The sequence below is a fragment of the Erythranthe guttata genome, chromosome 14, assembly GCF_056151865.1.
Source record: "Erythranthe guttata isolate IM_541 chromosome 14, IM_541, whole genome shotgun sequence".
NCBI classification, from domain to species: domain Eukaryota; kingdom Viridiplantae; phylum Streptophyta; class Magnoliopsida; order Lamiales; family Phrymaceae; genus Erythranthe; species Erythranthe guttata.
In genome coordinates this window covers 19599578-19624941 of record NC_142546.1, presented here as the reverse complement: position 1 = coordinate 19624941, position 25364 = coordinate 19599578, and the positions used below count along the sequence as shown (strand labels likewise).

The window sequence follows — 25364 nt, the reverse complement described above, 5'->3', positions numbered from 1 at the left end:
ATCGGCATGTTCGGCTAATCTAGGTTCCTAATTACTGATATATGGTTTATGTGTATGTGTGAACAGAAGAATAGACACAGGGGAGTGACAGAGCTAGGTGGTGGATATATATATATACTACATTGTAGGCCCTGTGTGTATTTAGTATGTGTGAAATTGATTTACTATAATTCAGATATGTTAGATTGCTTCGATTGTAATCCAATTTTTATGTGATGGATTTTCTCAACCCTAAATGATATTACAACTAATAATTTGTGTTTGCCAAATTTAGTTACCAAAAGTCTTCAATTTCGAGTAAAATTTAATTATTATTATTTTTTTTTTTTATAGTTTATGGATAATTTTTGGGGTGTTATGAAAATCAATTTAAGTAGTCAATTAATAAGTTGATTAGTGATGAGTTTACCAAAACACAAAAAAAAAACTTTGATTTTTAATTTTATTTATTTTTTGGTAAAACATCTCAAAATGTATCCTTATATGCTGAATTTTTTAAAGATAATAAATATACATATATGATATATTTAATACAACTTTTGAACAATGTTGCATAGATAGATTTTAAATTCCATATTTGTAACATTTTAAGAATAAGATCGTCATTTCGTCTTCTTTTTTTTGGTCTCTATTGTATATTATAAATCTTATTTAAAGAAAACGTTTCATTTAGTAATCACTAATCAGTGTACACATGAGTCTAATTTAGTAATTTACAATCAATGTGTATGAAAGTAGAAAAAATATTGGAATGTATGATTTATGTAATCACACCGCAATGTGCAATCTTATAACAAAAATCGCAGCGCTGATTGTGTAAATTTGAGAAATCAATTAATGTGCAATCTGACGCAAAGGCAAACCTCATAGTCACACATTTAGAATTATATGCTACACCTGATTATTTATATTAGATAGATTTAATTAAATAACTATTCACAAAACACACATACACATGAGTTTATGTGATTATGTATAAATCCACCGTTCAAATTCATTCGATATTCAAATTCATTCGATATAAATAACCAGATGTAACATCTAGTTTTCCGTTCACCATCCATCACAAATTAAATCAAATATTATCCAGCCAAGAAAACACGTAGGAGAAGGTGCAAATTTATTGGATACATAGGAAATCAAATAATACTATCTTTTTACTTTTTTTTTTTTTGTAAAATATCTCAAATGTGTAATTGTGCTACATTTCATTAAAGATAATAAATATACAAATATTACATGGATCATTTTCAGTTATAGCTTAAAACTTGTAAGCTGGTACATAACATTTACCATTGGGGTTTGAATGAAATAGAGGTTGGTAAACGAGTTGAGCCGACGAATTCACCCGACAAAAACTCTAGCTCGAGCCCTAGTTTGTTATTTATTTATTTTATTTGATAGATTATGCAATACAATTATTATTATTATTATTATTATTTAAAACTCTCAAGCTCACCGAAGATCATGCGAGCTCGAGCCAAGTAAATTCAACTCATCGAGCTGTCGGCGCGAGGTCGGCTCTCACATCCCCAGGCTGAAGAATATCCCCATCACACCATCACATAAAATTCAGCTAAAAAAACAAAAATGGAGGATGAGATTTATTGATACATATGAAATTAAGTACTCATGGAAGCAGATCAGTCTTATTTATGTTAGCAAAAGACCGCTCCCCATTTTACATAGGTAGTTAATTACATATCCGCAAAACATCTCCATGATAACTTGTACTATCGTAGAGTTACATTACATAAAAACACTACACAGATTCATCCACATAACCAGCCACATCTTTATTTCCGATCTTTACTCATCGGAGCGGCCGCCCTGCTGACGTGGCCCCTTGAAGAAAAACTCCTCTTTCTGGCTCCTGAAAATCTCATCAACTTCTCTCGCCGGCATTCCGAAAGCCAGCTCCTTCGCCTCCCTCTCCAGCTGGTTCATCACATTCCTCCTTCCGGCAAGCGTGAACTTCTCGTTGTTGTACGCGTTCACTTCGAAGCAGAGCAGCTGCAGGTTCTGGTTGTTCGACGCCACCGCCACGAAAGGATGACCCGCCGGCACCACCACCACCGTCCCCCTCTTCAACCTCGAGCTCACCTTCTCGTATCCTCTCTGCCCAGCGCCTTGTTGTTGTCTTTGTTGGCGGCCGCCCTGCGACTGTGACTGAGAGATATGCGGGCACGCCATTTCGAAGTAGCCTTCTCCGTCCACCACAACCGTGATCTTCGTCGACTTCGAGTTGTAAGACGGAGCTATCATCGCACCCTATACTTGAACCAAACAACTATTAAAACCAAACACACAGTCGAAACTCGATAAATTAATAATATCACTTAAATAATAATTTGGGATAATTTGTCCCAGTCCCGACTCCTCGTAGTATAGTAAACGTATTAAATTATTAGTTCCATAATTTAATATTTCGCTAAATTAATAAAAATTTGCTGGTCCCGCTTGTATTAATTTATGGAGGTTTAAGTGTATATATACACATATAGATATAGAACATAGTTCGAATTCAAAACGAAACAGGGTTTTATATATGGATGCATGTAATTAAATTGACCTGGGTGATGTTGGCTAGAGAGACGGCGATATCGAGGTCACGAAGCTGCCTGAACTGGGAGGAGTCGACCTCGAAGAGCTGGCCGTACTCGTTGCTGTGGCTCGGGCGTTGGTCGTATAAATTGAACGTGCCTTTCGATTCGCCGCCAAAGGGCCAGATGCCGCCCTCTTCGTGGTGGCTCATTGCTCTAACTTGCTCTTCCGAGGCTTTTATTATCACACCTTGCTTTTGTTGTCCGAACAGCCTCTGCAGCCTATCCCTCCTTGTCTGCAGAAACCCCATGTAATTAATTAAATTGAATCACCATAATTAATTAATTAATTAATTAATAGCACTAATAGAGAAATGATAGAGATTTTACATACATTGAAAGCAGCTTCAAGTATTTCATTGCTGAAGGCAGTGTAGAAGGACTCTGGATTCTCCCCTCCCGCGCCAAAGAATGCCTATATTTTTCAGTTAAAAGAATAACAGTTAGATATATTTTATGCGGGATAAATAAAATGATTAATTATTATATTAATTAATTAGTAATTACCTCGAATTGGCCGGGAGTGTTGACGGGCTGTAGAAGCTTGGCAAGGACTAATTTCTGGTTAGAGTCCCTGTTGATCAAATACGCCGTCGTTCCGGCATTGATTCTGAATATATCACCTTGTTTTATATTGAAGCTCTCCCTCCTTTCTTGTCTCATTAAGCTCACTGCTCCCCTTCCTGCACCACATGATCCAAATACATATAATTATATTTTATCAATATTAAAATATAATTAGTTTAGAATTATATTAATTACCGTACCGTTAGCAACAAAGATTAGAGTGTCGGCATCCCAATGATTAGGCACGATGAAAGTTTGGGGCTCAGCTTCGAGAATGGCAACACGGTAATTTTCGATACCCTTGAGGAGTTTCGACCTGTCGGTGAATTTGGGAAGGATGCGGAGGCGGCCGTGTTGGGTCTCCATTCCGGTGAAGAAGTGTCTTTCTTCGAAAACATACGGATTCTGTTTCTGCTGCCGCCGCTCCTCTTCCTCCTCCTCCCTTTCTCTCCCCTCGTACATGTTGCCGCCGCCCTCTCGCCGCCCCGGCTGCTCCCTCTCCCTCTCTCGGCGCTGCTCCTGGCACCGCTCCTCGCACCTTTCCTGGCGGCTGCCGCCTTCTCTGGACTGGCGGCGGCACTCTTGGCGGCACTCCTGGTACTCCTGTTCTGGGTCGACTGGATTGCCGCCGCCTTCGTACCGCTCTTTCTCCTTCTCGTAGGTCTCCTGGCAGCGGCTTTGGCAGCGCTCCTTCTGTTTGCTGCGGTCGCATCCTTTGGTGCACTCGCGCAGGCGCTCTATCGGGCTTCTCCGGTTCAGGTCATCATCTTCCTCCTCGAAGAAGGTGGTGGATCCGCCGCCGTGCTCTCGCCTCTGCTTCTCACGGACGTAGTCCTCGCACTGCTGGATGCACGTGCGGATCTTCTCCTCGCCGAATTGCTTCTGGGCTTCGCATTGGTGCTTGCACTGCTTAAGCTCTGGGTCTTCTTTGTAGCCCAGAGCTATAGTTGCAGAAGCAAGTAACAATGCAAAGAACAACAAACAAAAACACCTCATTATTTCTTTTTCTTTTTTCTAATTTTGATTGATGAAATTAAAGGTAGAATGATTTAGTGGGTGGATTGATAATTGATTTATAGAGGTGAGCGGGGAAAGAGATAGAGATGGGAGGGGTTTTGCATGCAAGGCAATAGCCATGCATGAAGAGCATGTGTCCACCTTACGTGTCTACGTACCAGATGTACTTATCGCCGCGTATCAATATTTGTTCACCAGCTGCATATATTGTCTCTGCGGAGGAGATGGTACGGCTTTATACATACGACAAAATAGTAATAGGACAAAATTGCTTGTGTCATGAATATGAATTTACAAGATTTTGAACCTAGCTACGTTCGAATTACGATTTTATTTTTTTAATTACAGCTACCCTCTGTTTAAATATTTTTACATAAAATTTATGTAATTGGGTTCCATTTTATCGATTTAACATCTCTAAATTTATCTCTTGAAAGTTCTTTTTGTAGATTATACATAATTGAGGGATGGTTGTAATTACCCAAATAAGAGAGAATTTTCGTAATTTAACCATGGCTCAGAGGGATGGTTGTAATTTTCCAAGCTAAGTAATTTATTTGTTCATGTATCGTTATAATCTATGTTGAGTTTGACATTGAACTTGTTAATGTATTTGCGCATCCGACATCTTCACGAGTCGGACACTTACGAACATGTTTAGTGGCGAGTTTAGGATTTTTTACAACTAAATTTTGGGATTTAGGTAGGCTAAATGCTGCCTCGAGAAAAAAAAATTAGAAATTTTTTTATTTACAAAACTAGAAAATAGGAAATAAAAAGAGAGAAGAAAATTTATTAGTACAAAATCTGAATCCATGGAATTCAATCTTTTTCATTTTTTTATTCACCTATATTATAAAATAAGTAGTGGTATTAATATTATAATTGTAATTTTATAATCAAATCAAATGTATTTCAATTCCGTTCCCAAAACAAAAATTGAAAAACTAACCAAAAATCGTAACTTTCAAAATTAAAATTTAAAAACACTGTTCAAAGAAAAAAAAAAAAATCAGCGGATCAAAAAATGAATTACAATTTTCTCTCTATCGTATAAGTTTTTGTACTCCGGTTAAAAAAAAATTAAAAAAACAAAAATATGATACATCGCACGCAAGGAGAGGTGGTGATCACGTGAAGCAATACGGATAGATGACGAGCTACGATACAGAATAGCCCAGTTAATGACTTCCATATATCAAGTTGTCAAAAGTTCCTAGTTCCAATGCTAAAAATTACTCCTTATGTTTCACAATAACTGTTTCTTTTTAAAAAAAAAATTGTTCTATATTATCTGTCACTTTAGATTTCCAATACTGCATTAAATGCATTTTTTCGTGTTTTAACCTTATTAATTCAACTGTAAGTATTAATTCTCTCTTATCACATCATTAAATAATCAAGGTTATTTTAGTCTTTTTAATATATTTTACCTAAAATCAAGACACATTTATTGCACTTCTTAATCCTTGTGCAAAGCTAAAAACGACACTTAATAGGGAACGGATGGAGTATAACATTTTATTTTATCATTTAATCACTCTAATTTAATACTTGTGACGATAATATAGTACTGAGATGCGGGCACAGTTGTGGAGCCAGCATAGAGCTCGAGCTCGAGCTTTTGTGTCGAATCGAGTCCGAGCTTATATTTAGTTGTTCGTGAGCTTGCGAACCGATTCACGAGCTTTAAAAAAAACTAATTTTTTTTATTTTTTTTTAAATATAATTAATATAAAATAAATAATAAACTCATATAAATAATTAAAAAATAAATTACATACCATTTTTTTATTTCAATTTTTTATGATATAATTTATAATAATATTAATAAAGAAAATACGCAAAATGGTCTCAGACTCGAGTTCATCAAAATGGATGCAAGCTCGGGCTCGATAAAACAGCCAAACTCGAGCTCGACAAAACAGCCAAGCTCGGCTCACACCCCATGCTATGACCCACCAACAAGCAGTGGTGAAGCCATGGTTTCATCACTCGGTGGTTGAATACGTATTAAAAACTTTAAATAAAAAATAATATAAAGAAATTAATGGCAACAATGATCATTTCAAGAGTGGTGAATTTAGGATATTGTTTTAGGGTGAACTTTAATTTTCGGGTGATTGACAAACTATATGTTAAGTAATTATTAATTAGGGATTATTTGACAAACACTCCTCATTAGATATGTACAATTAAGATGAGCCCAAAATATTTTTTCAATTTTAAGATAAATCCAAACATTTTTTTGATTATCATAAATAATACAGTGTCATATAATACCCTTATCCAAACCATTAAATACCTATTTTTTCTCATTTTCTATTTCTTCACATCCCCAACTTTTTCCTCCCACGTCTCCCCTCACGCTGATGTTTTTTTTTCCCTTAACAATCGCTGCATCCTGTCTCTTTTCTCCCTATCGTTGTCGCACTCTCTTTTATCTTTACCGTTGCCCTCACATGTAGAATTCGTCTCCCACGAGGACTTTGACTTTTCGTTATACACTATTGCGTAGAGTGAATTTTGACTAATAGGGTATAATTTGTGAGGAGAGAATAATAGAAGAAAGAAGAAGAGAAGTTTAATAAGAGAAGAAGACTAAGTAAATAGTTACGTTCTCATATCTCCCTATTAATTAATAGGGAAAATTTGACAAAATCTCCTCATCACACAATTACAATTACAATTACAATGAGTCTAAATTTATTTCGTATTTTTTAAGTAAATCCAATACGTCTTTTATTAATACAAATTAATTAAATATCACAATTATACACTTACCTTATTATAACATATCTTAGGGTTGAATATAATTATACGTAATATATGTTCCTTTAATATCACGTTCTCAATTACACCCACAAACCTCTCCTTCAACATGAATAAACGTGTATTTCTTTTTTCTCTTTAGATGTGATTTTCTTCCATTTTTTCTATCACTGTAGCGCTTCTCGTTCAGCCTCCGCGTCTGTCTCTTCTCTCTTCACCGGCGCCGAGCAATCTCTATGCGGTGGTAGAAAAAAATATTTTTTTTGTCGTTTCAATCATCTTTCTATGTATTTAGGGTTTGTGGGCAGTCCTTATTTGATAACGATACTGTTAAAAAAAATTATTCATTCATATAAATTATTGTTTTGTACAAGATGATTACATATTATTATTTTTAATATTGCACCTTGGATAATTTTTTTTTTAATAAAATTTTGGCATCTGGACTATCCATGACAAGCTTCATAAATTAGTCATATTGGTGCTATATTGCATAAATCTGTTGAAACGAAAAATGAACGAGGAAACAATAATTATAATTAAAAGGAACGATAGTGATGATACATTGCATATTTGTATGTTGGAAAGAATTAATTATAAAAGCTTCCCACCAACCATGGTGTGACAACAGGATTTGCTATTGGAAATTGGTTTTCATTTGCTAAATAATTTTTTTCTTGTTCAAATTGATGTATTGACCCTCGCCGGCCTTTGTTGGTGGTAGTGTACTAGTCTTGCACTTTTTCCTGGACATTGTAGTGGTTTACATTTCAAATAGTGAATTTCCGAATAGTGGATTTATGAATAGTGACTTTGCATTTTTTGTTATTTTTTAGTTGTGTTAATAGTGGATTACGTTAATCTTATAGTGATTTTCGATGAATTTGTAGTAGTCTCCGATGAGTGTATAGTGAATTTTAATTTTCGTAACCCTGATGGGAAATAAAAATTGAAAAAAAAAATTAAAATAAAACTAGGCATTAAAAACCATATTTTTTAAACCTTGTGAAAAAAATAAACTGAAATAAAATAAAAGTAATATTTTGTTTTAGAATTGAAATTAAAAAATCATATTGTTTCTGACAAAAAATAAAAAGAAAAAGAAAAACTAAAATGAAGTTAGATTTGTGAGGAGTTATTTTGGAGAAAGAGTATGATATGGGCATTTCGGATAATTTAAGTCAAATTGGTTTATGTCAAATACTAATTAATAAAATGGATTTATTATGAAGATGAAATTCAATGATGGGTTTACCAAATAGCCCCTAATTAATATGGATCTATTAGAATTTTTAACCATTTATTATCTTATAAATTTTAGTGAATTAATGATTCAGCATGGTGTCCTCAAGTCGAGGCTGACACATATATGTGAGGTTATTAATTAATCGAGTATCAAATTATCGAGGTCGTAATGAAGTAAACTAAAGTAATTTTGGAGACTACGCAAAATTTTGTTTTCAAAGAAATTAATTCAATCACCAAACTTTGTTTTGTTTATCCAAACATTAGATTTTATTTTGGAGAGACATTTTGTAATATTAAATACACATGAGGTATCCTCATATGAAGCTCACAACATTTCTCAACTTTAACAAAAGACTTCACCATAAGAACTTGAAAGCCACAACTCCTATAAACATTAGAACAACAAGAGATGGCGAAGACGAACTTGAGGCGGAGTTGGGGTTGACCACCGGTCTAATCCACGGATTTTCACTCGGCCCCACCGGAAACTCAGGTGGAGCCGCCGGTGCAATATCCAAACTTCCGGTCGGCGGTGGAGCAGCCACGACCACCACAGCTTTAGAAGCTGAAGGAAAATGAATTAAAGAAAAAAACAAATATTGAACGAGCAAATTGAATGCACGTGCTGAATCGAAAGTAGTACCTTTTGGACTATAACTACGAGGAGAAGGAGCAAGAGCATGAGTTAAAGATGGAGCTGGAGATGGAGACGGAGGTCGAGGTGGCCCAAACAAAACGGGACCTGAATAATGCCGTTTATCAACTTTTAGCCATTTATATCATTAAAATTTCTAAAAATAGTTTCGTACATGTTGGAACACTATAAAAATATTCACGAGACAAATGTAGGTAAATGTAAGATTAATGCAAACGTACCTGGAGCCGGTAAGGGAATTCCAGAGGCTACCAGAAAAAGACGAGAAAAAAAAGAAATGAATCATTAGTTAGAAAAGGGACTCAACCGAATTAATGTGGCAATTAATAAAAAAAATATTGGATTTGCTTTTACTTTTTACCTTCACACCGTAACGGGACGGAATTTTGGCAGACTCGAGGGAGTGAAATAGCCAAGTTAGAATTGAGGAAAGGTAACGAGAAGGGCACATTTCCAGTGACGATGAGACAAACGCAATCCATGTTATTAGTCATGAGAGATTTCAATGAATCGCAGCAGTCTTTAGTAGGGGAAGAAGCGGTCCCACTACTTCCGGTGACGTAGTTTAAGCAAGGAGTGAATGTGGTTATCACTGAACTCGTGCACGGTGTGCTTATTATCTGTTGTGCTTTTGCTCCGAAAAGTAGCACCGAAGATATAATTAGCACGATTAGTGCAAGTAGTGTTGCACTCCAATATGAATGAGCCATGGTCATATCTTTTCGATTGGTTGTTTTTGGGAAAATCGAAAAGTTCAAAATTGTTGAAGTTAAAGTTGAGGACGTGTGTTGGACCTTATAAACTAGTTTTTTTTTTTTTTTTTTTTTTTTTTTTTTAATTTGGGAGGAAAAGCTGGTGGATTTGAAATTGGCGTTTTTGAAGCTCAACCACTTTGACTATTTTCTTAGTTTATTTTCTTATGGAAATGGGTAAATCGAATCGTTTCCCATCTACCAATTTGACATGGAATGGAAGAAGATTGTTTTGTTCTACGAAAATCGGTAGCAATAGCAAAACACTAACGTGGTCAAATAGTTGAGGCAGATTTTTGACAAATACAAGTAGTGGTTTAAAGAGTTGGCCAACAAATTACAACAGATGTATTTATTTATTATGTGTTTTCTATTCTAATTCCACCAAGAAATGTCTGGTTAACTATGCATCTTTCAATTTCCCTCAACTGTATCAAAAATTTCATGATCGATCGACTTAATACGATGTCATGCAGCTGTCTTGCTATATATATGTTCCTCGTTTCTTGTCTTGCTTCGTCTGATTTCTGTTTTTGAAACGTTCTAGCTGAGGGTTTTCTCTCGCTTTCCATCACTAGTCAACTATTTGTTTTACGTACCATTTTCCAAACTTCAAATGGAAAGCCAATTTCAGTAGATAATTTAACATCTAAGAACAAACATGCATGTAAAGCCAATTTCAGTAGATAATTTACACATCTAAGAACAAACATGCATGTAATTCGGAAGACAACCTATTAACCTGATAATATTATTTGGTTTAAACTTTTAAAATATACGATTATTAGATAATTTAGACGAAAGGTCTCTCCGAGTAGCAACACTCTGACAGTTCCAGTGACTAAAAACAACGTAGAACTAAACCAAACTAAACAAGGGCAAAGTTCGACAACACAGATAGAATAGTAGAAAACAAATATGGAAAATGAAATTAGCAAACACCATTAAAAAGATAACTGATAATTTCATCAAAGAGTCGATATAAACAAGTTCGACAACACTTGTAAAGAAAACAAAACCAGACAAAGATAGTTCAATACTATCACAAACGAAAGATAGTTCACTGCTATCACAAACGAAAGATAGTTCACTGCTATCACAAACGAAAGACATAAGACGGTGCATAATGCTCCAAGGAAAATTAACATATATAAGAACAGAATAACAAACTGACTAATACAACCAGGTACTGACACGGCCTTTCGAAGAATCTCTTCTCCCATCAGCAACTCGTACAGCCACTGTCAAAACCACAGAAAATATGTAATTATTAGTTAGCATCAATGCATGTGATGTGAGAATCGGGTAAAAATAGAACAACACTCGGATAAATTACCTGTAATTGTCTTGGTGTGATCGACACTTTTCAACGACAAACGGAACTTCAGAACAAGATGAAACGGTGCATCTCAATTTCGAGCGAGAGTAGGACAAAAGCTTACAAGGTATAGCACAAAACAGAACAACCCCAAAGCACTACCGTGCGGATCGTCTAATTCCTATTTCCCTTCCCATTATTTCTTTTTCAAAAACCAGAAAATATGGCAAGGGAAAAACCACATCTTTGCGTAGCAAAGACATTGAAGTCAGCTACTACTTCTAAGGAATAAAAAAAATAAAAAAAAGATAAAGCAACGAGAGCACAGGTGGTGAACGGACAAATACTACAGGAAACCTTCGGCTATTTTTTGAGAGGATAAATCAGAATGATAACCGAGTATCGAGGCTAATAGGCAAGATTGGGGTAGGGAGTTAAAACTAAATCCTATTGGACCTACAAGATTTTACTTTCTACAGAATATACAAGCTTTGTTTCGAAGAAAAACGACTCTAATGAGTAAAGGGTACGCGAGAATGAAACTAAGCTAAACCATAGACCAATATTACTTGCTATATACATACAGTCATCCAACAAAGCATATAAAACTTCCTTATCTACAGGGAGCACCAAACATGTAGCCCCCACCACCCCTTCAATCGCTGGAGATATCGAGATTGAGGATTCGACGAAGGGTCTTCGTCGCGGAGTCAGCATTATCAAACAGGTCATTAGGCGAAGGGCAGTTCCACCTTGTCGGTGAAGCGGGCGCAGATTTGGCAATCGGGTGCAAATCAATTTCTGACACCATAGAAGGCAAGTCGAGCGAAACGGTTCTTTTGGGCCGCATAGAAAATTTGGGCAACGGCAAAGAACTCGGCGGAGGGGAATTCGAGTAAGTGGGTCCAGCCCAGCGCTCGGAGAAACGGTACTCCCTCTCCTTGTTCTCGAAATTCATCTTAATAGGGATTGGAGCAGTTCCGATTTTAACACTTCCTTTCGAGCCTTTCTGATTTTCGACAAAATACGGAGACGGGGTTTTGGGCGACAAAGGAGCAGAGAGGGCATTTTTAGCTACAGGGGTGGAGAAAGATTTTAATGGGGTAGGTAGTAAACCTGCTCCAGACTGATACGCCGCCCGGCAACTAATTCCGGTGTATTTTTCCGGCGAAGAGGAATCAAACGAATCAAATTTGGTGGGACCACAGACAGGGTTATTAAACCGGTGGTGGCTCCTATGATGAGCAACAACTAGAGTCTCCATCTCGAATCAACTCAGTGAGTCAACTCAGCTCGGTTTCTATCACTACTTTTTTTTTCCAACTCAACAAAAACAAGGATCTTAGATCTCCGCCACAACCACCAAAAAAAAAACCTCAGCAAACCGTATGTATGTATTCACAACAAACCACCCCCTTACTCTTCAGTTTTCTCAGATCTACAAACATCAAATTAAAAAAAAAAAAATTAAAACGGAGAAATGAAAATCGAATCTTCGGGAGAAAAAAAGCACAAATCTGCAAACAAAAGCAGCACCATGTGAAGTGGGAAACTAGATTCAAATGGTGGATTACCTGATTTTGCGAACGAGGACGGCGAAATCTTCGATCTTTAGATACTGTGTTTGGATAGACTGTGTGTGTAGGTGTGTGACTGTGTGCGCATAGGAAAGTGTGATTTTTAGAGAGAGAGAGAGAGAGAGAGGAGGAAAATGGTAACTGCACAAAGTTATATATAAATATCGTCCATAGGAATGACGTGCAGCGTTGCCACCTTGGCCCTAGCCATATCGTGTGGAACGTTAACCGACGTACCAATGCAAACTTAAAAGACAATTTTGCCCTCCATATTACGTTAGAAAGATAATTCAAATATATATATTTTATTTTATTTTTGTAGAGAAGAAACTTGTGTGAGTAACGGGCAAAAACCTTTATTTACCATGTAATTATTTTAATCCGAGTATCAATGTTGTCCGAACCGAACAATGTTGTCAGAACCGAACGGGCTATGAAATCGATCGACTATTTGGGTCATGGTTTTATAGGGTCAAATCAGTTCAGCAGGGTTTTTTATTTTTTCTAAAATTTTATTATTTTATTAATTTTAATGTTTTAAAAATACTATTTCATTTATATTTTTTGATCTCCCACCTATTATTTTACTTTTATCTACATCGGTCTATTTTTTCACTATATTTCTTTTGCTTGCACTTTATATTTTTCATTTTTTATCCTCCAAATCCGGCAATCGGCCACCCATATTCAACCACACATGACCATATCCGGCAATCCTTCGACCACCAATGACTAGATCTGATCTCCCACAACTAAGTTTGTGAAGATTCGCTCAAATCTACCCACAAATAACCAACTCAGGCGGTGATTTGAGATGTTTTGGCCGAAAAGTGGGTTCATTACCGACTCGCCGGCCGAACCGGATTTTGGTCATTTAACCCCGATTTTCAGTTTTTTCGATTTTAGAGGTCAAACTGGATCGTCTCATCCCCGGGTCACGGTCGAACCGGTTCGACCGACCGGTTATCCGATTCTAACAACATTGGGGACTATTAGTAATAACCTCCTCTAGTTTTTTTTTTTTTTTTTTTTTTAAATAAGGGTGGATCCACCCTTATTTTCAATATCAATAGTAAGTCCAGCTTTCTTCATATTCCAAATGGCTTATTTTATATACCCCTCTGGGTGCTTAATAAACTAGGGACAAACCCAAACAGAATTTTTCATTTGGCATACCCCTGGCGATGGGAAAGTACAACACTACCCCCAATGGTATAGTACGTTGTCAATAAAATATAAATCAAATCCCACTAAAAACGTGCATTACCCAAAAAAACACACATCCACGCAACAAATAACACACAAGATCATCTTCTCAAAACTGTCGAAACCGCACGCAATCTTCAAACAAATTTGTTCAGAAAAAATCATCTCACAACCTCTTCGCCGTCGAATTTAAGGTTGTCTACAGCTTAAAAAAATGGGGCTTAAAGCAAAATCAAGCAAAAAAACAAGTAATTTGGCAGAAAAACTGTGTTGCAATTAGCGCTTGCTTTTGGGTTTTTTTTTCTTAGTTCTTACAGATTCATGACTCGCATTAGTCATGCTTCGTCGTACACTAGTGCTTGTAGTTTAATATTTTTTAAATCTTACCTAGAGCATATTCTCTACCCAGGAAAGCATAAAAGGACTGAGGCCGAAGAATTGGATACCCTAGACGCAGGTATATTTCTTTCTCTTCACCATTTATTTCTGTTTTTCTCCATTTCTACACAAAAATTGATAGTTGTATGTAGTAATTTTACCGTTGAGACAGACCCAACAAACAAATGATGTGTCGTGTGTCATTGGGAAACAACATAAGTATTTACATATCTTCATCGTCCGTGATATCTCTGTTTTAATTACTGCAGATCAAGAAACAATTCTAGCGCGCCACGCACTGGATCATGGGGGTATACTACAGAATACCGTACGAGACTACATAAAACAGTAAGTTCTTCTCCAATGTTCACCTCCGACCAGAACACTATGATTGCCTCCGACGTACACCATTCTACAATCATGTCCTCCCATTTTCCAAACACAAGATAAGTGAGGCATCGGTTACTGGAACACAGATGGGGGTTTGGAAAATATTGAGGACTTACAATGCTAAAGCACAGTCCTTTGTCATTGGAGGCAATAATTTCACCATCGAACCTAAAAAGTGTGAATTGATAGTCGGTATAAAATCAGGTCCTACATGAATGCGTTTCGACAAATCGCAGCGGCCAAACGAAGGCATGATGGAAAGAAAATTTCCAAATTACAATCAACTACCAATTTCGGATGTAAAAAAACAGCCAATATAGTCATTGGCTGGGAGAGCGCAAAAAGACGTCGAGAACGTAACCAGGTTAATAGTGCTACATCTGATGTGCAACTGCCTCTTCAATTCATCACCAAGCATAGTGTCTCGGTGGATGTTCAAATATTGCGACAACATTGTCAATAGAACAAATATAATTGGGCACGAGAGGTGACATAATTCTTCCTAGACCATGTCAGATTCGTCCCTGCAGAAAAAGTGAAAGGGTGCACACCATTACTGCTGGTGAGTTTACTGCCTACAAAAAATTATATGGTCAATGCAGTATGCAGTTATATGTAGTAACATGTTGTTATGTTTACTATTTAATGTCAATATTGTGTGCAACTACATTACTAATTTGCAATGCTTTCTGCAACTTTTGTGCAGTTTTGGGTATGCGAGCGCAACAATCTGCTTGTGTCAACCGCTCCAAACGCATTAAAGAACCTAACAGACCTGGCAAAACTGATTAAAGAAAAGGCAACTCCCACTGTTGGGAATCGGCCACGTGTACGCAATGGAAAATAAATTTTTTATATGAAATAAACAATTTAATTCACATAAACACATGCTCGATTCGTATTAAGCAATTAATTACGTACCTTAACTCTTCTAGCGAAAATTAAGAACAACGTGCGTATAATTAATTCGATAATAAGTCACATAGCATGCTCGCAGTAAATCATGAATTCATACAAACAATTACATACAACAATTCACGAAAATTCATACTGCAAATATTAACACATAATTTAATCTAATTAAATTAATACCAAATTAAAAACGGATCCGAAAAATACCTCTTGAAGATTGAGGCAAACTCTCGGATTAAAGCAAACTGCCACGGAAATCAATCCGTGCAATCGGGAGGAGCAACGGAGGTGCAGCGGCGACGGACGCGCTCAACGAAGGCGGCGCGTGAGATCTACGCGCGGTCTTCGAGCGGCGCTTGGGGGCGCGTGCGACGGTGCTTTGTCGTTGGATTCTCGGCAATTCGACTCATTGGTCTTCTTTCTCTCGGATTTCACCTCGTATACTGAGATCTACTAAATACGTGGAATTAGACACGCAAAAGTCAGAATAGACGGAAGAAAAAGATAAAAGGAAAGAAGCTATCAATAGCAATCGGCGCGTGAGGCCGATTCTGGAGACGGCGGCGACGGCGGAGGAGGAGAATTCGGCCGAGGGTTGTGAAAGAGCGGCTAGGGTTTTCTCTTGTGTGTTGTGTTTTTTTTTTTTTTTGGTGCAAGACCTTTAAATCTTGTATTTATAGTGTCTTGTATAAAAGCCCTAACGGGGTTAATTTGGATTAGTTCAACAACTTAAGTTCGTTAGTCTTTACTCGCTCGTTTCTCACAACTCAATGATCGGAAAAATTATAATGATTACATTTTCGGAATCATTGAAACGTCCTTGTCATTACGAGTGCCAATTCTCGATTGCCAATTTCCAAAAGTGGAAACCCTAATTCAGTGGACTTTCTAAATTTGAAAACTTCCCAATTTAGAAACTTAGCTAAGTTGTTCGCCTATTCTTTTCCTTTTCTTATTCTCATTCATAATTTCAAATTACGAATGTTGGACTCAATCACATTGACTTCCAATCATGCAAAGATTAAACATTTTTATCTTTGACCGTTTATTCAAAGATCTCGAGTGCACGAGCAGTGTGACCCTCAATGGTTTAGGTGTAAGCTAGTTGTGGGTCTACAACCCCTTGTGGTTTAAACTCGTCCATAGAGTTACGATTAAAATGAAGCTCGTTTCAACTTAATCACCCAACAAATCAAGATTGACGTCTAGCAACTACGAGTCATGATTTCGTAGATACAAATGAAGTGCCTGCAAGAAACTTTTGATATAGTTAACGTACAGTACGATCCCTTCGATTCATATGTCCCGATTGAACTAGAGGAATTGGTTCATCGAGACCTCCTTAGTAGTTCAATAACTGTGCCATCGTTCTAAGTTTTGTAATCGGTACGTGCATGACTTAGAGAATCGAATTCTCTAATCATCACTTACTCAACTCTGGCGAGAGACTTAGATATTACAAACTATGATAACACACAGGACATCCAAGACTATTCTAGCGATCGAATCCCCGACTACAATGCACAGACCTCCCACTAGATTTCAGACTGCACGAACACTGGCCATTGCGGCGGTCCTCGGTGGATCTCAGGGACATGTCATGATACAACTGGTCCTCTAGTGAAGTCACGGTGATGTCTATGTCTTAAGAACTAATGGTGTACAACTATACCATAGATATCTCTGCTCGATTATTGAGAACCACTTAGAGATTTCTAAGGTGAGAGAGTTCAGTGAACTCGTCAACTTATGAGCACCCACTTATGCATGCCGATATCACAATACCGTTTACTGATGAGATGCAGTACACATACACTAAGTGCTAGTCCCTTAATGGGAAAGGCCGATATCCTCATTGGTGGTGTAACCTTTCGACTAGGAACACGTTTAACAGTTATAATACTTAAGTAAATATCTCATGATCCTAAAAGATCAATTACAAGTACTTGTAATAACTGTAAGGACTACATCTATGTTTGAACAATGGACAAAGATATAGATTGCCAAGGTGTTTTATCATTAATACGAAAAATCAGTATTTATTACAAGAATAAATGGAAAGACCACAGCCACAAGTTGGCTTGTTGGTCACCTACTCTAACACCGATGAGGAGCTACCTCGCTCGGTAATAAGACTCGTTGCGAGACAACTCTAACGAGGAGACAACTCGCTCAGAGCGACCTCAATCCGCACGCTCCTCAGTCGCGCGTCATCCAACGCTCCCACAACTTCGGTGCGAGACAACTCACACGATGAGACAACTCGTTCGCAATTCACTACACAATCGCAAGCTTAAGTTAGCATGATTACAACCTTAGAAACACTTAGAGATATTATGAGAATCTATATAGCCTGACCAGCTTGATTATTCAAATTTATCTACTTGTTTTCGACGGGTCCTTCATTAAAACGTGGCCACGGTCCTAATATACATACGACCCACGAGGTCTAACAAGGGGCACGATCCCCATAAAAAAATCTTGAGATTCTGATCCACTCATCATGTACATCACGCACAAGGCTATATGTAAACACATATAAGCAACGCGTCAAACCATTGACAATGTCAATAAATAACAACTCCCATGAGGAGATAACTCGCCCTGTGCCATTATATTGTTGCGAGACAACTCCCACAAGGAGATAACTCGGTCAAAAAACAACTCTATTACCCCGCGATGAGATAACTCCAATGAGGAGATAATCGCTCCTTGCTACTACATCATCGTGAAACAACTCCGATGACTCAAGTAACTTGCATCCCGACAACTTGGTCGCGCCCCGCGTTACCATCGCAAGACTCCGGCCACGTGCCAACGTGCCTTCGCACCCCTCCGACCCACGCTCTAACACGTTTTCGCACACCACTAGACCATACACCAGCTCGGGACCACAACAATATTTACTCTCGACACAATCTGGAACCCATTCCGACATGGCCCCCACATCGACTCGAGAGTGGGGGGATTAATGATATGCCTAATTGGGCCAACCCAATGGGTCTACAATTTATTTACCTACTGGGTCACGAGCCCAATATTGAATACCACTACCACCGAGGCCCAATCACCTTCGAATAATGTTTGAGCCCAACAATCTCAACTAAGGTACAAATAACGATTTAATTCATTTATTAAGGAGAGGCCTTATTATCTGAGTAATACTATAATTTGTATTCTCCCAACTACTTCAATATCCGCACGTTTGACTTGATCGTCTGAGGGGTTTCCGCCGGATCAACCCCCCGCCTAGTCACGTGTTCTCTGTTCGCAGGTATCTCAGAACCAACTGGTTCGTGAGCCAGTGATCCAATTTGCTCTCTCAGCTCCTTCTACCTCAACAACTTAAGGTGATATATATATATATATATATATATATATATATATATATATATATATAATTTTGAAAAATATAAAAATTACAATTTAATTTAAAAGACATATTGAATTTTGATTTTTTAAAATTTTGAAATTTTGAAAAATTTCTCAATTATTATTTTCACTTATAAATACCCCTAATCCAATCTTCACAACTTTCATTTTATTTAGTTTATGCCTCAAGGTCTTAATCGTTTCCTTTGTTCTAAAATTGTTTAGTGTTTAAATTCAATTTTTTTTTTTTTTTTGTAATTTTGAATTTAAAGTTAATCTCAATTTTTTTCAAATTTTAATTCAAGTTTTTTTTCTTTCTTGTAATTATTAGGAAAAAAAATAAAAAAATTAAATTGGAAAACTGGTTTGGACCCGGGTCCGACCCGGACCCGAATGGACCCGCCCCGGACCCGGACCCGCCTCCCCACGGGTTGGTTTCGGGTCCTCAAAAAGTCGGACCCGACCCGCCCTGTGACCGTGTCTATACCTCGTGAATGTTTATCTAAATAATAAAGGGAAAATGTTTTTAAATTCTATTGGTTTGAAATTTGAAGTCTTAAATAAATGTCCATACTTAAATTTTATATTTTATTGGTCTAAAGTCTCCAATTTACAGGTCCAATTGAAGTTTAGTTTCAAATTTTATTTATTTTTTAAAGAAATATTTTTCTATCCCAAAGGCCCCAATTCCCATATTTAAGGACTTCTTTGTTATTTCCCCATATTTTTTGGTACAACCACTTTTCTCTTATTAGTCATCAATTTACATTTTTTTTCTTCTGATTTCGAATAGCTAACCAAGTAACATACTCATTTAAAAAGTACATGATTCAAGTTTGTTAATTTAAGAGTGAAAAATAGGTAAAAATATTGAATTGGTCAAAAATAGTTATATATAAGATCATTTACGGAAGAGCTTCCAACGGATTTTCGGAAATTTGGGATCAGGATTCAAATTTTTACTACCAGAACTTGCGTTCTCAAAAGATTTTCGCAAAAAATATTCCTGAGAAAAGTGTAGGTTTATAGCTTTCAATTCTGCACACTACGTTATATGACTGTAACAATAATCCAATTGAGCAAAAATAGATAGATCCCTTAAATCTGAAAGCAAAAATACAAAGCAATTTCACATGTAGATCAAATAGAATGCAAACAATGAATATCAATACCGTAATCATCAACACCATCAAATCAAGAATTCCAACTTGCTTGCAAGCACATTCCAACAAGTATTGACTAGTAGATAAAAGTCTATATTAACAACAACCCCAAGAAAATAAGTAAACAATTCCAGCTGAAAACCGGCAATCACTCAAATGATCGTGATAATTACCTCTTTACAACTGAGTAGCTTCCATTATAAAGCCCCATTTGTCTCAAAAAAATTCAACAAACTAAATCAAATTACAAACTTTTAAACTTAGAAATTAGAACCTCAACTTTCAAGTCTAAGGAACATGATCTGGTTTATATGGAATGAAAAGTAAACACAAATCTTTTCGCTGGACTTGGAGTTTGGAAATGAATGATTTAGTGGGCACAAAAGGAAGTCCATAATTTACAGCAAGAACTTACAAAAGAGACGGATTTAAAGCGCAAATACTTAAATAGAATACTCCGTTAGATTATCGAGAACCATCTATGCAAAACAGAACACATATATCCATAAGAGAAAACCTTATGCAGTAACGGCACCATGTTTGTCGATTTCCCTCTGCAAATCTTTGATCATAGGGCGAACAATCCTATGCACTTCCTTTCCTTCTTTAAGGAACACAAAGGTGGGTGTAGCCTCAACTTGGAATTCCTCACAGACAGTCTGCACAAAATGTTATGAATTAATCAAATCAAATTTCTAATCTAAAAGAATTGATCGAAAAATGTTGAAGTAATAGCAAGGTGCAAAATAACATAACTTAAGCTCATGGGTATAGATAGTCAGTATTGTAACATTGGTTGTCTTCTTTGCAATCTTGATTAATTTCGGAGCAATGGAACAACATGCTCCGCACCACGGCTTCATAAAATTTACCACTACCTGATCAAACAAATTTGGTTATCCAAATGAGAAACCACAAAATACAGTTGTAAATGCAAAGATGGGGGTTAGCTAGCAAAACAAGGATTTTTTTAGTTTTTTAATTTTTTTTGAAAATTTAACTAGGCTGCTAAATGAACATCATTTTCATAAATAACTGTAGACATTTTTTGGGTCCAAACCAGACGAACTTCTATCATTATTCGTCTCTTTTTTCCATAAAGAATTAACATCATAATCTCTATACATGCTCCCGTAAAGAAGAGCATCATTTGTTTAAGGGATAGAGCTCTAAAGCCAATCAATAGATAATAAAAACATCAAACGGAGTACATGACTTACCAGTTTCTTGGAAACTACTCCATTATGGTATTGCTCCTTCCACTCCTCCATGGAGTGGCATTCGGTCATTTGTCCACCACCACCATTATTAGTCGTTTCCATTAGTAACTCCTTCCCCTCCTCCATGAAGTGACCGCTGAGTAAATTTTGTCCATCACCATCATTAGCCATTTCCATAAGTAAATTTTGTTTAAATACCTCAAACTTTTTCTCCTTTTCTTCTTCGTGATAGGTTATTCCCTTTTGATTGCACAACATGTTGAATAACTCCTTTTGACGCTCGTGGAGTTCTTTTTGTATCACACCCAACTCCACCAGCTGATTGTCCAATTCCACCAGCTCTTTAGGCCGTTGATACAAAGTGCTATAAGCCTTCGAATTTTACCACAAAAAAAAAAAAAAAAAATGAAAGGAAAAAGCAAATCATTTGCGGCCATACACATATGAACTACGAATCTGTATAAAAATCAATAAATTAGAGACCTTGAACGCGGAAGCGTAGCGAGTGAGAAAAGGAAGACGACTATAAGTAACTTTATGATTGAATCCCATCGCCGTATTCCCTAGAAACGGAATGCATGCAATCTTACTCAACGCCTTCTCATCCAAATTTCAGTTCCATACAAAAAAAAATGAAAAAAAAAAAAACAATCAGTAATTGCGAGCATACACACACATAGTATAAATCTGAATAAAATTGACTAAATGAAAAGACCTTGCACGAGGAAACGAAGGGGTTAGCCATGGTGTGCGGGAACCGACAACTTTTGAGAGAGAGATGTTTTCTAGGTTTAGCAAAGGAGGGATAAAAACTAAAAAAAAGTTTTCCGTACACCTTTGGGAGATTTAGTCCATCTTGTTTGGTGGGTCTTCTGCTGTCACGTGTTCTTTTTTTATTTTTCTAAAACCCCTAAAGGTAAACCCTAGCGGGGAATCTATTATAAAATACAAAAAAAGAAACACGTGGCAGCAGAAGACCCACCCGGTGTTTTTCACCGGGTGTAGCATCGAACAAATCTAACTTAATTTGGATGAAAAGAGCACGTGGAGGCCCGTGTTTCAGCCCTTTCTGTTTTTAAATCTAGGGTAAAATTCATTTTGCACCCCTGTACTATGATAAATATATCGTTTACCCCCCTGAAGTATTGAAAACATCAAATACCCCCCTGCCGTTAGTTTTTTTCTTCTAATTTCGTTAGTCAAACCCTTTGACCGACTATTGCAAAGAAATGTTGGCTTTTTTTTAACGAAAATACCCCAAAAAATTTCTATATATAGATTTCAGGGCTTTTAGTTTTCATTTTTTGTGGGTTTTGTGCCGTTAGTTTTCCTATATATAGAAAATTTTTGGGGTATTTTCATTAAAAAAACAGCCAACATTTCTTTGCAATAGTCGGTCAAAGTGTTTGACTAACGGAATTAGAAGAAAAAAACTAACGGCAGGGGGGTGTTTGATGTTTTCAATATTTCAGGGGGGTAAACGATACATTTATCATAGTACAGGGGTGCAAAATGAATTTTACCCTTAAATCTATTTATGATTGAGTCATGCTATTTCCACCCTTATATTATCTCATTTCACCACCAAATTTTAAATACATAATATAATATAACATAAAATATCATAAATACCCTTAATAATTAATAATCTTTTAAATCACAATTTTGATCCACCACCGTCACTTCTCTTCATCTTCTCCAATATTTTATTTTTCTTCATAGACTTCCATAACACAAACCTTTTTAGACCAAAAAAAATTAAAAAAAGAAGAAATCAGTTAATCTAGAACGACATAATTAATGTCCATTAAAAAAAACCTTAAATATATTTATGCTTTAGAAATTACGACAATTGTTTATTGGTTGTTATCCAGAGAGGAGTGAGAAACTGAGAACAAAAAATGTTCAAGAAAATCAATGAGCCGAAATTAAACCAATATCCCAATTGCTATAATTGTCTTCTTCTCTAAATTTCTTGGATTTGGATCGCATCGATAAAAAAATTGGAAAGATCCACCCTTCGAGTTCCTCTATATGGAATATTTATGTTGATCGTATGAACATATAAGTCGAGGAGGAATGCATAGGATGCGGCGGCGCCATGGGCTAGGAGAGAAAGTACTTTCATAGTATTTTTTGAGATTTTTTGCGATGGGGATCCCCGATTGTAGATTCTTTTTATTCATTTTTTATTTAATGGTGAAATTTATTTATAAAAAAATGGAATGGTGTTAATTTCCAGAAACATTTTCTTTATGTTGTAATTGAGAAGATGAAGTTAGTAAATTGATGCTGGTGGATTAGAAAAATAATTAAATGAATACGTATGAAGGGTATTTCAGATATTTTATATTATGTTATTTATTTATTTAAAATTTTGGTGGTGAAATGAAATAAAATGAGGGTGGAAATAGCACATCTCTTTATGATTTAGTCATAATTTTAATTTATTCCTACAATTTCGCACAAAACAAAAAAAAAATGAGTTGCAATTGGTACCCCTGTTGTAGAAAATGTCCATGTGTTAAAATATTTTGCAAAAATCCCATGTGCGTCTCTCTCTCTCTCCATTCCTTCTTCGTCTTTTTCTTTCCAATTTTTTTGTCCCCTCGTCGAGCTCTTTCTTTTGGTAGTAATTTCATTCAGTTTGGGGCACTGGATCTGTTTTTGCAATTGCATTACAATCCGCACATATATCAACCACGGTGGGTCTCGAGTATGGGGTTACCCAACGCATTTGCTGAAAGCAAATGCAGATAAGTTGGGTCGAGAACTAATGTATGTTTGTTCATAGGCCATGTATAAGAAACAAAATGATGGTACTTCTATGATCCTAAATGAATGCGAGTTTTGGTTTTCACAAATGCAAGATTCCTTGAAGAGGACTATATAAGTAACCATAAGAGTAAGATTCAAATAAGAATAGAGGAACTAGAAGCAACCCAATCGATGGACAGTAACGCACCCAAATTTCAACCTGAATCAACACCAATCTTGGTTCGAGATTCATTACCCATCACAAATAGGAGATTTGTCGAGAATCGGACCAATGCGAATGAACCTATTGACAACTCGGATCCCGATGAAAACGAGAGGATTGTTGAGAACCAAGTTGAAATGCAGGAAACGGTTGACAACTCGGCACCCGATTTGAGTATGAGGGAAATCGAGAATCAACCCGAAGCACCACCAGAGCCTTGTCGTAGTGGGAGGGTTTCAATTAGACCTGAAAGATATATTTTCTTATGAGAATCTCAGGATAAGATCCCGGAAGAATAGGAACCCGAACCGAGAAACTATGACGAAACGCTGAGTGACTTAGATCTAGTCACTGGCTTAAGGCTATGAAATTCGAAATGGATTCCATGTACACGAACCAAGTATAGAAACTTGTAGAACCAGCAGATGGGATTCGTCCCATATGATGCAAGTGGATCTACAAGAGAAAAATAGGCGCAAACGAGAATGTGGAAACCTTGAAGGAGAGACTAGTGGCTAAGGGATTTGCTTAGAAAGAAGGGATATATCGATTATGATGAGACTTTTTCGCCAGTAGCCATGCTTAAGTCTATACGCATTTTGCTCTCAATCGCAACCCATTTCGATTATGAAATATGGCAGATGGACATCAAGAAAATTTTCCTAACTGGAAGTCTTGAAGAGCGCATATATATGATGCAACCCGATGGTTTCATGGCCAAAGGCCAAGAACACATGGTATGCAAGCTCAAGAAGTCCATCTATGGACTTAAGCAAGCATCGAGATCATGGAACATACGTTTTGATCAAGCAATCAGTTATTTTGGTTTTGATCAATGTCCGGATGAACCATGCAAGTACAAGAGGTGCAGCAGAAACATAGTGGTATTTTTAGTATTGTACGTGGATGACATACTCCTCATATGAAATGATGTGAGAGTATTATCGTCAATTAGGATTTGGCTATCGAGTCACATCAATATGAAAGACTTGGGTGAAACTGCATATATTCTTGGGATCAAGCTATTGCGAGATCGCAAGAATAAAATGCTAGGGCTTTCACAGACAAGTTATATCGACACAGTCCGTGCCCAATTTAGCATGCAAGAATCCAAGAAAGGTTAATTGCGTTTATCTAAGGATCAAAGTCCTAAGACATCCGATCAGATAGAAAGAATGAAGAAGATTCTTTACGCTTCGATAGTGGGAAGTCTCGTGTACGCTATGCTATGCAC

The 25364-nt window shown here is 36.7% G+C and overlaps 4 protein-coding genes across 4 annotated transcripts; all 4 read right to left on the bottom strand.

The window, feature by feature from the left end:
• Positions 1 to 1577: 1577 nt before the first annotated feature.
• Positions 1578 to 4216, bottom strand: LOC105954076 (vicilin Cor a 11.0101). Its single transcript, XM_012977746.2, has 5 exons — positions 3371 to 4216; positions 3111 to 3286; positions 2938 to 3018; positions 2573 to 2839; positions 1578 to 2271 (listed from the first exon to the last, which is right to left on the bottom strand). The coding sequence occupies exons 1-5, from the start codon at positions 4164 to 4166 to the stop codon at positions 1810 to 1812; spliced, it is 1782 nt and encodes a 593-aa protein (XP_012833200.2). The 5' UTR covers positions 4167 to 4216; the 3' UTR covers positions 1578 to 1809.
• Positions 4217 to 8411: 4195 nt separating this feature from the next.
• LOC105954059 (non-specific lipid transfer protein GPI-anchored 16) lies at positions 8412 to 9627 on the bottom strand. The gene is made up of 4 exons (XM_012977729.2): positions 9224 to 9627; positions 9084 to 9110; positions 8851 to 8949; positions 8412 to 8772 (listed from the first exon to the last, which is right to left on the bottom strand). Exons 1-4 carry the CDS (start codon positions 9576 to 9578, stop codon positions 8564 to 8566), a joined length of 690 nt encoding a protein of 229 aa, XP_012833183.2. The 5' UTR covers positions 9579 to 9627; the 3' UTR covers positions 8412 to 8563.
• Positions 9628 to 10673: 1046 nt separating this feature from the next.
• LOC105954109 (uncharacterized) lies at positions 10674 to 12681 on the bottom strand. Its single transcript, XM_088813572.1, has 3 exons — positions 12507 to 12681; positions 10951 to 12370; positions 10674 to 10855 (listed from the first exon to the last, which is right to left on the bottom strand). Exon 2 carries the CDS (start codon positions 12194 to 12196, stop codon positions 11588 to 11590), a length of 609 nt encoding a protein of 202 aa, XP_088669698.1. The 5' UTR covers positions 12197 to 12370; positions 12507 to 12681; the 3' UTR covers positions 10674 to 10855; positions 10951 to 11587.
• Positions 12682 to 20007: 7326 nt separating this feature from the next.
• Positions 20008 to 22057, bottom strand: LOC105954077 (uncharacterized). The gene is made up of 5 exons (XM_088814189.1): positions 21866 to 22057; positions 21634 to 21747; positions 21151 to 21522; positions 20688 to 20808; positions 20008 to 20591 (listed from the first exon to the last, which is right to left on the bottom strand). Exons 1-5 carry the CDS (start codon positions 21893 to 21895, stop codon positions 20449 to 20451), a joined length of 780 nt encoding a protein of 259 aa, XP_088670315.1. The 5' UTR covers positions 21896 to 22057; the 3' UTR covers positions 20008 to 20448.
• Between the last annotated feature and the right edge of the window lie 3307 nt (positions 22058 to 25364).